The 13,980-nt window shown below is 43.5% G+C and overlaps 1 protein-coding gene across 1 annotated transcript in view; it reads left to right on the forward strand.

Annotated features, from left to right (window-relative positions):
* Atg5 (autophagy related 5) overlaps positions 1-6,336 on the forward strand; it is an 80,580-nt gene extending 74,244 nt beyond the window's left edge. The window contains exon 7 of the mRNA XM_051175594.1: positions 5,599-6,336. Coding sequence (XP_051031551.1) covers positions 5,599-5,735 — 137 coding nt within the window. The 3' untranslated portion in view covers positions 5,736-6,336. The remainder of the gene's footprint in view (positions 1-5,598) is intronic.
* The last annotated feature ends 7,644 nt before the right edge of the window (positions 6,337-13,980 follow it).

The following is a 13,980-nucleotide window of genomic DNA, read 5'->3' on the forward strand; positions in this document are numbered from 1 at the left end:
AATATGAAGCCTGGAGTTCTGTTCCCCCCCATCCTAACCCCCCCCCCCCCACTGATTAATCAGAAGCTAAGCTCTTATAAACTTTTGCTTACAGGTCACATAACTAATTCCGTGTGTGTGTGTGTGTGTGTGTGTGTGTGTGTGTGTGTGTGTGTGTGTGTGTGTGTGTGTGTGTCCAAAATATTGACTTACTACCATCCTTGCAGCATATGCCTCCCCTTTTCTTAGTCTCCTTTTTCTCCCTGCTCTCCCGGTGACTCTGCTCACCCTTGTAGCCCTGCCTGGCCTAGAATTTTTCTGTGTGGGCTTGAACTGTTCTTGCTGGGATTTAAGGTGTGTGCTGCTCCCTTCAGTTTACTGGCACTGGGGATCCAGCCAGAGGCTCTGTGCACAGTAAGAAGTCTCTCCCGCCTGAGCAACACTCCAGACTAATTTTCTCTATCTGTTTCTTTTTTTAATTTCAAGACAGGGTTTTGCTGTGTAACAGGCTTCGATGTCCTGGAATTCTCTGTCTGTAGACCAGGCTGGCCTCAAACTACTCACATAGATCCACCTGTCTGTGCCTCCAAAGTGATGGAATTAAAGGTGTGTACACCCTTAAACCACCCAGCTGGGCTCTCTTCTTAAACACGTCATTTAATTATCCAAGAAGCCTTAGAGATGAGTCTTTATTCACTCTATAAGATAAGGAACTAGAGACTCAAATCTAACAAAGTTAGTAAATGTTGATGGCTAATGTCTAGAGGAAAGATTTTGCTGTTCTGTCATAAAAGAGTAAAAGACTGACTAGTAAGAAAGGTCTTTTAGGACTCTGTAGACAAGAGATTTGCCAGTCTGGACCGTGAATTAGGTGAGAAGCAACCTTGGGTTCTACGCAGCAAGCAGGACCAGGGACATGTCTTAGTCATACATCAGGCTTCACGGCGTTACCAACTGGGCCTCCTCAGGAAATGCGATAGTTGGATTGGTTCTACAGAACATCTAAAACAGACTTTACTGCAGAGGTTCATTGTGGAGAGAACCCAGCTTATGTGTTTGTTTTCTGTTGACCTCTCCTGCTGCTGATGGTCTGTCAGAATGTGAACTATGACATTGTGTCATACCTTTGCTTCCTGTATAAGCAAATCTGAAAGGAATTAGGTTGTTCATTCCCAGGATTCAAGTGTCTGAACTCCCATTGTCTGTTAATAACACTTGTCTGCATGATTGGCCTCTCTACTTTATGACTGATTTATACTATTGTGTGCATTTATATTTGGTGTACATGTATCTGTATGCAGGCAACATTTTTTTACAGATGCATCATGTGTTACTATTGTTTCAAGCCTGTAAGCCTTTTTATTGACAACTAATTAGTGTGTGTTTGTGTGCAATCATGGTGGGGTGATATGTACTCCATGCTGGGATTTAAAAACAGGCCTCTGCTGCAAAAGCAGAACCAGTCCTTAGCCATGATGTGGTCTCTCCAAACCATAAATATATTTTCCTTAAAAGACAACTATTACAACACTATTCACTTTAGATACTGATTTTTACTGTGTGGATAGCTTATAAAATAATACTGTATACTTTTCAAAACTGAAAGTCTAAACCCTCTTGCAGATGGAAGTGTCCCTCGGATCCCTGACTTAGAAGGTTCCTCATGCAGCATTGTTGGAGTCGGGAACCTTTGAAGGGCTGCAGCTGTGGACCTTCCCTCTTGCCTGTCCACTGTCTTAGGACATCAGAAAAAGGTCCACACCACTTGATAGTATCTGGACCTTCACTTGGCCACGGGCTGCAGCTGTGGACCTTCCCTCTTGCCTGTCCACTGTCTTAGGACATCAGAAAAAGGTCCACACCACTTGCTAGTATCTGGACCTTCACTTGGCCACAAAACTGCAACTGTTCTTTAGAAATGCTCCCCTTGCTGGGTGGTGGCGGCACATGCTTTAATCCCAGCACAAGGGGTTCAGAGGCAAGGAGATCTCTGTGAGTTTGAGGCCAGCCTGATCTACAGAATGAGTTACAAGACAGGCTCCAAAGCTACTCGTCCAAGAGCAGCACAGCTTAAGACTGGACTGGACTAAGCACCAGGCTAGGGACAAAAATATTGGAACTGTTGAAGTTTGACAGTAGACTACCTAATAGTTTGATGTCATTTTAAATTCTGCTAATCATACAATAGTTCTATAAAGTACATTTGTTAGAAAATGCACATCACAAATGGGAAGGTATGGCAGAATCAGAGACACCCTGCAAAAGTGAATGACCACAACCACATCTCTTACTTACTGTCTTAAATGTTTGCCTAACCTAAGCTTCTATTGTGTGAACTTTTTCTGGGGGAGCAGCTGTCTTCTTCTCACCTCAGATAGGACCAGGGACAGATTTAAGAAAGGATTACATCCAAGTCTAGTTTGGTGACCAGTGAGATGTGAGGGAGCATTGTGTATAAATGCTCAGAGTGGGATGTAGCTTGTGAGCCTGTCCCCATCTCCACAATTGAAAGCTAATGGACCTAGTCTTGTGCAGATCTTTCAGTAATGTCAGATGCTCACAGTTCCAGAAGGCCACAGCCAGGGGACAGCACTCAACAGACTTCCATGTACTGTTTTAGAAACTCCAGTGGAGGCCGAGGTAAAGCTTGCTAGTAGAAGCCTTGCCTTGCAAGCCCAAGGCCCTGGGTTAGTCTTGTATCACCCAGCAGACAAAAGGCAAAATCACAAGTAAGAAGTGTACAGTGGAGTCCTGAGTCATCTGTTTTGAGTGATGTTTCCAATTTCAAGTATTAAGTCTAGAGTCTCATTTAGAAACACAGACATGTTTACCAAGCATGTTTAGTTTAGCAATTTCATCAAGGGCTTCCTTTCTCTTGTTAGAGGAAAGTAGGAATTAATTTGTTGGTATTCTTTTTGTCCATGTAGGTAATTGCTAAATTACCCAGCCATGCTTTGTTGTTTTTGTTTATGGAAGCATAGATTTAGGTGAGAACGTACATACTCATTTATTGGGGACTACTTTTCGCCGTTTCCTCACTAGCTCAGGCAGTTCTGCAGTCACACACTTCCCAGTGGCCATCAGACCCAGGCCTGAAGGTGCATTGCCAGCCCACCCCACCCGCGGCTGAAAATCCCCACTGCGTAATCACAGTGCATCAGTGCCATGCTAGCTGCTGGGTACATCCGTGAACAGTGGGAGCTGTGATTATAGTCCCTAGGGAAACCCTGCCCCATCCCAAGAATCCTGTTTACAGTTACTTTTGGAGAGAAGTCAGAAAGTAAACAAAAGAATAAATACCCATGAAGTGTTTGGATTGATGCATGCGATGGCAAAATGTTTCACATCTTTGTCTTATTTTGCTTTCCTTTTCTATGTTTTGAAATAGGGTCTTAGTCTGTAGACTAGGCTGGCTTTGAACTCAGACTGTCCTCATGACTCTGCCCCACGTGCTCAGGTTACAGGCATGAGCCACTGTCCCTGGTCATACTCACATCCTCGGTCATATCTCACATCCTCAGTTGTTCAATGAGAGATCCAACTTTGGTTGTGCAGTTCAAAGAAAGAATTAAGATGGCCCCAACCTGAAAGTCAGAGAACCAGTATTTGCCTACCTAGTGCCATGGTGGCATGATAGGGCAGATTTGACACAGAGTTGGAATGGTTCTGATGTCCTCTGGCTTGCATGGTGCGACTGTTGTGACAGGATTGGTCTCCTCTCAGGCATGTGTGCATTGGTGGATGAGGCACTGATGTGTACTCCCTCTCATTTAAATGCTGCTTCAGGAACTGTGTTGAGAAGTGAGGGGTGACTTGTTAGTTTTGCTGTCTCGGAAAAAGATGGCTCTGGCTTGAGAACCTGTACATACAAGGAACTTTTACTCTCACCACGCTTTCGTTTTTTGACTCAGTTCTAAGTAGGAGGAAATTCTGAGAATATTAAAATAGCTCAAAGAAATATAAGAATATTAAGAGAAACCATACTGGAAATGTTTTCAGATATTCTAAGAAAGATTTAATATGGTAAAACCTTGGCAACTTAGAACTTAGAAAGATGAATCATTCTAGAGAACTTTAGTGTTCATCCATCTTACACCAATTCTTCAAAGTCTTCCCCAAGAGCGGATGTACAGTCTTCAGGGTTCTGTGTGTTGGTGGTTCTGACCAGTGAGTGTCATGAAAGTGGCCGTTGTATTAACTCTGTGGTTACAGCTGTGTAAAAAGGTTATATAGATGCAACAAAGATGGCTGGAGGGATGACTCAGCTATTAGGAGAGCAGTGTTCCCTTTAGAGGACCCCAACTCAGATCCCTGCACCCATGTTGGACAGCTCACAATTGCCTGCAACTCTAGGTCAAAAAGATCCAGCATCCTCTTCTGGCTGCCATGGGCACTACACTCACTACATACACAAATTCACACTCAGGCACACATACATTAAGTAAATTTAATAATAATAATAATAATAATAATAATAATAATAATAATAAGGTTGCTAGGGAAATGAAAGCAATAGAGACAGTTTTTAATTTCTGGAATCCCGAGGTTGTGGTCTGTCCCCCAGAGTTGTGCTGAACTGTGACAGGGATGTCGGAAAGCTTTGTTTGTGCTCTCCCTCTCCCCCCTTCACCAGGCCCCCCCTGTACCTTAGCACAGTGGGGACTGAAGCCCACTTGGAATATAGCAGCAAGGACAGCAGCAGCAGCGGGAGAGCTCCTGTCTCATCAGAGAATTTGGCCCCATTGTCTTTTTTTCCAGAGATGTGAGGTGGTTATCGTTGTATTTTGAAGACACTGTTAAGGAATTCTTTTTTTGTGTGTGTAATTTTTATTTGGTCTGAAGTGGATGTTTTGGGGACCGGTGCTTGTTACATTAGGGGTTTTGTTTTGCTTTTAATTAGTTTTTAGTATAGGGGTGGTTGCCCATGTACCGTAGAGGTCAGAAGACAACCTGGGGACTAGAGTCTCTCCTACCCTGTGGGTGTCAGGGATCAAACTCAGACCACAGGCTTGCCAGTAAATGCTTTCATCTGCTGAGCCCGGCAGCAGGCGCCATAGTACCGTTTTAAAGAATTAGCAAAAATTAGGTTTGGTGACTTAAGACAGACTGCCAGTTCTCTATGATAATAGTTTTAATTGTGCTTCTGTTACTTCCAATACTTGAGCATGTTGCTGATAATCAACAAAGCTCCCATCTGTGAAACATCCTCTCAGATTCCCAGGGTGTGTGCCTGCCTCCATCAGGTTACCATTTTTAACAGCCTTCTACAGTGGTTTTAAATGTGTACTAGAATACTTTTGGTCAGTGGGTTCACCCTGCTGTTTTCTCCAGGATAGTTTCACTAACGTCAATCTTGGGCAAGCACAGTAATTAAGAAAGAACAAATACTTTCATATAGCAACAGCATTTTTATCAAAATTCATTGCAACCTCAGGTTTCTGTTCAGGATGAGACATTTTGCAACATTTAAACTTTCTCTTTGTCTTCATTTCCTATTGAAGGAATAAAACAAGCTTGAAATCTAATTCATTCACTAATGAATCTGAAAAGGCAATGGATTATCTTTTCTTTGTGGTTTTCATTTCTATTGATTACTCTCGGATTTCCTTCTTGGAACAGATGGAGAAAAAAAGAACCAAGTGATGATTCATGGAATTGAGCCAATGCTGGAAACCCCTCTGCAGTGGCTGAGTGAGCATCTGAGCTACCCAGATAACTTTCTTCATATTAGCATTGTCCCCCAGCCAACAGATTGACGAAGCAGCTCCACACTGGATGGTGGGATCACCTTGACTCAGCATGTCACCCTCGCTTCAGTCAGGTTTGGTGGAGGCAACACGTGGCTACCTGCAAGCCTAGAAGGAAGAAGATTCCATGAGAGATAGGGCAGCCGGGCAGGTCTGATTGGGCACCACCACTGCTTTGCTACACTGCCGTCATTAAACTGAGCTGAGACACAACAGGACCACTGGGGTCTTTTTCTCTCATGAAATACAATGCAGCTGAAGCCTTTGCTCTAGGGGAAAAAAACGGAAACATGTGCCACAGTTTGTATTTCTGACTAACAAATAAGCGGGGTATTTCCTAAGGTAACCATGGTTGAACCTTAGTCAAGAAAATAGAAGCACTGGTTAATTTTCAAGAGAATTAGACTTAAGAAAGTAAAAGAGAAATTCTGTAATCAATAACGCAGTAATTTTTTTTTTTGTAAAGATCAAATTACAGTAAACCCATCTTTCCTTAATGAGAATTTCCTGTTTACAGTCTATTGGTATGCAAACAATCTTGTAACTTTGATAATGAACAGTGAGAGATTTTTAAATAAAGCCTCTAACTATGTTTTGCCATTTAATAACATACAGTTGTCACTTTTCAAGAACACCCTGAATCCCATACTTTTTTATTCTGTGTTCCATTTCTCACTGGTATGGCAGGGCATAGGGTGATTTGTCTCAGGAGCTATCATGGAATTTATTACTGCAACTTGAAAATCTATCTTCTACACTAAAGGTAGAAATCATATTAACCGTCTTTGCTGTTTTGTTGGTAATTGTAAATCTGTTGAATCATAGTATGCCAAGTACTCATCTAAGGTAATTTTACATATTACAAAACTCCCATTCCTTTGGGTTGGTTGGTTGGTTTGGGTTTGTTTTTTGTTTGGTGGGTTGGTTGGTTGGTTGGTGGGTGGATTGGTGGGTGGGTGGGTTGGTTGGTTGGTTGGTTGGTTGGTGGGTTGTTTGGTGGGTGGGTGGGTGGGTTGGTTGGTTGGTTTTTGGCTCTAGGGCTACTGTGTCATTGTCCCCTGGCAACCAGTCTTTAATTCCTGAAGGTGACCCGTCTCTAGACTGCAGTAGCTTTTCCTTATCATTACCAAAACCTCCAGAAGTTACTGGAACCCCTCCCACTCTAAGGGAAACTTGCTGTACTCTGTGGCCAGCTGCTTGGAGACTCCTACAGTTGATTTGTGAGCTAGCTTCTATGTCTACATTTAATGTCAACCCATCTGAGTATGCAAAAAAACAGTATCATAAAATAATGGTTTTAGATTCTATAATAAAAATGGATGTTTTCTTATGAAATTATGTGATGACTCAAGTGAGACCCTGTTAGTGCTCTTTACCTCCCCTCCCCCACTGCAGCCTTTGCCATTTCTCACTAATTAACCAGATTTATCCACAAAATGAGTTAAAGTGGATCAAAGAGCGAATATCCCAGAATGGAAATTATAATAGTAAAAGAAGTAACATTGGGTACCAGTCACAGAAAAGTAGAAGAAAATTGGCTGACAGAGCAAAGTGCCCTTTTAGTAAAGGCAGGAAAAAATAGTGATGGTTGAGTTACATAAGGAAAAATCCACTGACTTGTATTTTTACAAGACATTGGTCTAAATATGATTGTTCGAATTACGAGTGTTTATTCGTCTGCTGAGTTTGGGGATTTTCCCCTTGGTGTTTTGACAGACTGACAAGATCATCACTGAGCAGAAGGGTCATATGCCAGAGAGCCCTCTGTGTGAGGCATAGTCAGAAGGTAACCATGGTGATTTTACAGGTGACACTTGGGGGGGAATAGATTCCCGGGGTATTTTAGAGCTCCTGGCCTTCACTTCCAGATTAACAAAGTAAATACCACCAAGCCACAGGAACCCCATAGACAAACACCTGTAAAACCAGGGGCCCAAGGGTCCAGTGGCCAGAGGAATGTCTGTCATCATTTATTGAGCAATATCAGGACTTCCCTCATCTTCAGACTGTAAGTTTCTCAGGAAAAGAATGAGGGCTAGTGGAGAATAGGGTCACAAGTCTCACTAGTGACTTGCTCTGGGGGCTGAGAGTGGGGGGAGAGAATCCAGACCATAGTGAGTTATCACTTACCCTTTATCATGTTACTCTGTGCTTAGATGGCCTCAGCTGTGAGCATAGATGAGGTTTAATAGTCAACTATGATTTCTTGTGGTATCTAGATACCCCTAGTAACCTATTGGGATTTAGCATAAGTGATGGTGCACAAAACATGTTCCTATCTAAGTGTGAGGGAGGAGTAGCCCTGGGCCATGTTATGATTTTCCCATCAGTAAAGCTGAGTGGAAAAGAATGTCGATTTAACATTGAGTGACTAGGTTGATCTTCTTCTTATTTTTAATTTCTTTTATTTAGGAGGGGAGCACAAATGCATGCCACAGCATGAGTGTGGCGGTCAGAAGAGAACTTACGGGAGTTGAATCTCTCCTTCCACTTTATGGGTTTTAGGGATTGAACTCACATTGTTAGTCTTGGCAGCAAGTGCCCTTAACCACTGAGCCGTCTTGCTGGCCCATCAACTTTTAATGGTTATTTTCTGTGGCGTGTTTGTTTAAAAGTATACTTTCAGATAACCTGTCTTACAGTTTTTAAAAATCCGGTGCATGCGGCTCATGCCAGAGAATGCAGACCACTTTTTGTCCTACGGTTGATGCTTAGGTCTGAGAGAAGTTAGGGTGCCTGTTACCCGGCCAGCATAATTCAAATAACAGGGTAAAATCCTTGGGTGTGATTGGAGAAAAGTCAGAACAATTTGGGCTCACTTGTACACAATCACCATGTGTACAATACCTGTCTCTGAGTTCAGTTCCTCTTTGTGTTTTCTAAACATACTCATCTGGCCTGAGAATACTCCAGGGGAGGAAGGAGGGAAGACATGCATCTCGTTCACGTTATTGGAGATCGGATGGCACTCTGTAATTGCTAGTTGTCTTTTTTGATGCAGAAGTGACAGGCAGGCAGCATAAACTAAACTGAAAGTCAGAGCTTTGATGTCTTTAGGCTGGCACATGTGGTAAGGATGCTCTCTGAAGCTGGGCAGCAGTGGGAATCCCCAGGCCAGGTAGTCCTGAAAGCAACATTCTTGAGTATGCTGTATTGTAAAGCTACCAGGTTCACAAGTATGTGAATCAAGTGTTTTAGTGTTGAGTCAAGTTCTCATATATCCTAGGCTGGCCTTGACTCACTGTAGCTGAGGGAACCCTTGAACTTCCCTGCCTCTACCTCCCAACTCTGGGATTATGGGTATGTATATCACCCCATCTATTTGTCAGACGCATTTTTTTTTTCTATTGGATATTTTCAACTTGTCCATCTGAATGAGGGAGCAGCTATAGGAAGCTCCTCACTGTGTACCTTCATATGACAAAAGGATCCTTCTCAAGTACTAGCAATTGTACCAATGTCTAGTATTATAGGCCTAACCCTGTAATCACAGAGTCAAACCATCTGTGCTTAGATCCTAGATACTTGGGTTTTAATACTGAAACATTTAAATTTAGAAATGTTAGACTGATACAGATAAAAGTAATTCTGGGAATTTAGGAATATTCAGTGTTCTCTGAAATGAAACATCATCTGACCCCTAAAAATGTTTGGCACATAGCTTTCTCCTACCTCTAATCACAAGGCCAAAAAAAAAAAAAAAAAAAAAAAATCAGTCTACAAAACAGCAGAATTGATGATTAACGGCATTTTTAAGTAGGTCTTGTATTCCTGTCAGAGTTACCAGCTATAAAAATAGGACAGACCTTGTCATTTAGAAATCGGTGTACAAAATTCAGTTATTTGGGGTTGGCATCACCAGTGAAGACACGCTTACTCAAATCAGCTCTCAGTAGGAACCACCATGGACCAGGTCCTTGCGTCAGCCTGCATTCATTTCAGCTGCAGTGTCGACCACAGCACAGACCTGTTTCAACCTCACCCTGAGCAGCCCCTAGGTTGCTATTCTGAGCCAGCATCTGGAAGTCTTCATTAGTCCTGACCTTTTCGTAGACAGTTGGTCTGTGCTTGCGACTCTCCTTCTGAAAATGAGAGTTGTTGAATCCGGCATTTCCTTAACTCTTGAATAAAAACCTTCGCCCCCCCCCCCCAGTCTCCCAGCAGCCGTTAAACTATAGTTTAGCTATAGTTAAAGCTATAGTAAGTCATTGGTTCAGCTGACTCAGGGTTCGGAGCATGACTTTTACCACCCTCCCACCCCTCCATCCCCCAAGCCCTTCCAATTTTGAGGCAACTCTAGCTGCTTAAAGAGAACTCAAGCTATTTCTAGTTGCTCGTACTTTCATTGGGTATGTCCCATTCTGAATAGCTGGTATCTGCCAAGTACTCAATAATATAGAGAAAACCCCTTAATTGTAAGCATGAGAGTGGGAATTGTAAGCATCAGATGTGTGAGCACTGGCTGTCAGGCCCTGGCATGTGCAGCAGGTACCTTTGACCTCTAATTCTGGACTGGCCCGAGGTACCAGTGGCTGTCCTGTGTTCTGTGGCACTGGAGGCTTTTGTCTGTACCAGGCTCTGGTGTTCATTCTGTTAATCTGTTGATAACTAACCCTTCTACAGAGATAACTGATTTGTATATCTATGTCTACTCCCTCTCATGTTGTGAAGATTTAGGGAAGCTTTGTCTGGTAGCTACCAGCCTTTTTCCGATTTCCCTTAACCACATTTCCCTTTAAAATGACTTCCTAGAGCCTTTCTCTAACTCCCCAACACTGTTTTGAAATTTAGAACCAATCAGCTTGAGATAAACAAATGACTTGGGGGCAGGGCAACACATGAGAAGTTAAAAATGAGACAGAAAATGCCAGGTAACTGTAATTAACAGCAGGCCACCTCGGGCACCTGCAAAACCCACAGGTTAATTGTATTATCTTCTTTCTTTCTTAGTGAGGGTCTCATGAGATGGTGCTTGAAATCATAACTCTTCCTGCCCTGGCCTGAGAGGCAGCACACTCAACAGCCACATATGAAGTAAGGCCATTGCATTGCTGCAGTGGTATGTTAATTGCTCTTATGTGTTAGGCATAATCTGGATTTTATAGCCATCCGTGTAACATACTTAGACATGCAGAAGAAAAAAATGGTAGCAAATGTTCTAGGATGAACAGGTGTCTGTGAGAAGACAGCGGACAGAATTTAACTGCGAGGAAATGCAAGAAGAGGCAGTGGCCCAGACTAGCTTTGGGCTGTGGTAGATGACTCTGACTTCAGCACAGTTGTCGATTGACCACGCCTTGTGTCATTCTTCACTTTCTTCACTGGTCACCACACCCTGCTGGTTTTCTTTTCTTAGCCCCTTCTCAGTTTCCTTCCCTTCCCTTCTCACCTTGATTGTGGTGTCCCAGCATTCAGCTTGGGGCCTCTTCCTTTATGGTACTTGGAGTCATCCCAAGACTTTTTCTTCTTATGTCTATGTGTGGACACGGGAGCTTATATGTTTAATCCCTGGAAGACAGGGGCAAGGAGATCTCTGTGAGGTGATGCACGCCTTTAATCCCAGTACTCTGGAGGCAGAGGCTAACAGAGCTCCGTAAGTTCAAGGATAGCCTGGACTACATAGTGAGTTAGTTCCAAGAGAGCCAGGGAGATGTAGAGAGACCCCCCCCCCGCCTCAAAAAATAAAACAGAAAGTGTATGTGTGTAGGCTTTTGTGAAGATGCGGGAACCCACAGTCACCAGATGGTGTCAGATCCCCCCCCCCAGGCCCTGTTGTTAGAGGTGGCTGGGAGCCACCCTGTGGGTGCTAGGAACTGAATCCGGGGCCTCTATAAGAGCAGCCGAGGTTCTTAACCGCCGAGCTGTGTTTGCAGACCCACATCTTGGAACATTTTACGCCATCGTTACCACCAACACTGACCTCTAAGCTCCAAATAACACTCAGCACCTACTTGGCCTCTGTGTCAAATTATAGCAATTCCACTTGGAGTGTCGGAGCAGAATTCGTGACTCCCCCTGCCTCAAACCACCCCCTGTCCCATTCTTCCCCATCTTAAATGCTACTCCCTCACTCTGGTCCTAAAATGTGTGAGTCAACGTTAGCACCGCACTTGCCCTTCTGTGCCACCCTGTGTCCATCAGTAAGTCTGGGAGAGTCTGTCTACCTGAAAATACAACACAGCTATGGCACCCTCACTGCTACCGGTCCCATAAGGCTCAGCAGCCAGGCAGCATCTCCAGTCCACCGCAGTAGCCTTTCGCAAGATCCCCCTACTTCCCTCCTCACTCGGTGACAGCCGAATCCACTTGAGGTGAGTTGGAAACCGTTTCATACTCTCAAGTGTACGCGCCCTGTGCTATTGCGGTCCGTGAGGTATTCAAGACACGTGATTATGAAACAGCATAATGTTGTTTATCTGAAGTTACCTAGGCGTTTCTGCTCTTTATATGAAGCCTTCCTGAACTAGAGTTGGTTTTCTGCCCTCCCCTAGCACATTCCCACTTGCGTTAGTTTCCCCACAGCTGTTCCTTGGTGGGCTGTAAAGCTCTGTGAGGACTAGAGCTGTGTGTATTGTCCACCAATGCCTAACGATGCTGTGAAACATTCATTACGTGGCACTCAGGAGGCAGAGCTCTTAAGTTTGAGGGCAGTAGAGTTACACAGAGAAATCCTGTCTCAGAGAGAGAGAGAGAGAGAGAGAGAGAGAGAGAATATTCATTAAATTCATTAAATGAATAAATACTTACTTAAGGGAGGCCAGTACTGAATGGTACTGAGTTTTCTGCATTGAAGTTGAGGTAGCAGTATAGCAAAGCGGGGAGCGGGATGGAAAGATCACAGACTTCTCAGGGACCCAGGGTGATAATGGACCATACTTTGGGATTTGGCAAATAAATACTTGGGACCCTCCTAAGAGCTGTTTTGAGTTGGAAATTGTCAGGTTATGCAGATTTAGGAAATGAAATAAGATTTAGTGATGAAAAAAGAGTTTAGACTACAGCTGAGTCTCACATGGGAGAGAGAGCTGAGTTTTGTGTGTCCAGGATACCCAGCACAATATGCACAGGTTTGAGAACCAGTGGGAAACAAGAGGAATGACCACCCCCACAGCGTAGTGAGTTGTCTGGGGAGAGGAAGGAATGGACAGGTTTCACATTGAAGATGTAAACAATGATTCCTGCAGTCATTTGTAACTAGTGAGACCCAAGGTATAAAAAAGTCACATTGGGATCGTGTAGTGGTGGCACATGCCTTTAGTCCCAGCACTCGGAGGCAGAGGCAAGAAGATCTCTGAGAGAGTTCGAGGCCAGCCTGGTCTTCAGAGTTGGTTCCAGGACAGCCAGGACTACACAGAGAAACCTTGTCTTGAAAAACCAAAAAAAGAAAAAGGCACATTGGCCTTTGTCACTGAAGATGACACGCAGTCTTCACCAGGAAGCATGACCTCAGTGGGAACCAGACGGAAGCATGACTATGCATTTGAATGCACCCAAATGCTGGCCTTAGATCTCACCCTCCTGGTTCCAGCGAGGCACCCCCCTCCTTAAAATATCGTCAAGATACATTTCACACTTGGCTTCACCTTACAGAGAGATCTGTGTAAGAAAAGTTGAGTACCCCTTTCTCTCAAGTGAGGTGGATTGTGGTTGCAGGGTACTCTTGCTTTAAGTAATTCAGAATTTCTGTGTTCCTCCAGCTTCCCACCCAGCACTAAGCAAAGCACTGTCTTTGGCATGTGAATCTATATTGCTCTGGAGTAAGAGAGGATAGGAAACTGCCTAAGAGCAGCTTGTGATCTTAATGAAGTATTTACCTCAAGTGAAATACTTACTGGTTGTGGGAGTTCCTGTTAGTTGATTCAAAGATTCTTGAGACATTGTCTTAAAACACTTCATATTGCCTTATGCATTAGTAAAGGTAAGGGATGTTTTTAAGGTATGTGCATCTGACAAGGAAATACTTGTTTTGTTGACAGGGTCTCACTATATAGCCCTGGCTGGCTTGGATATATAACTCTGAGTAATCTTGAACCCATGGCAACTTTTTCGCCTCAGTTTGAGTGCTGGTACAGGTATATACTACCATGCCTAGGAAGAAATACTTTTTAACAAAAAATGACTCTGTGCTATTTCCAAATCTATGACTTATTTTAAAAAGTATTTACTAAAGTAGAACTTAAAAACTACGCTGAGGCAGGACAGTGTTGGTGCAAGCATTTAATGCCAGCACTCTAGAGGGAGGTGGATGTCTGTG

The sequence above is a fragment of the Phodopus roborovskii genome, unplaced genomic scaffold, assembly GCF_943737965.1.
Source record: "Phodopus roborovskii unplaced genomic scaffold, PHOROB, whole genome shotgun sequence".
Classification (NCBI taxonomy): domain Eukaryota; kingdom Metazoa; phylum Chordata; class Mammalia; order Rodentia; family Cricetidae; genus Phodopus; species Phodopus roborovskii.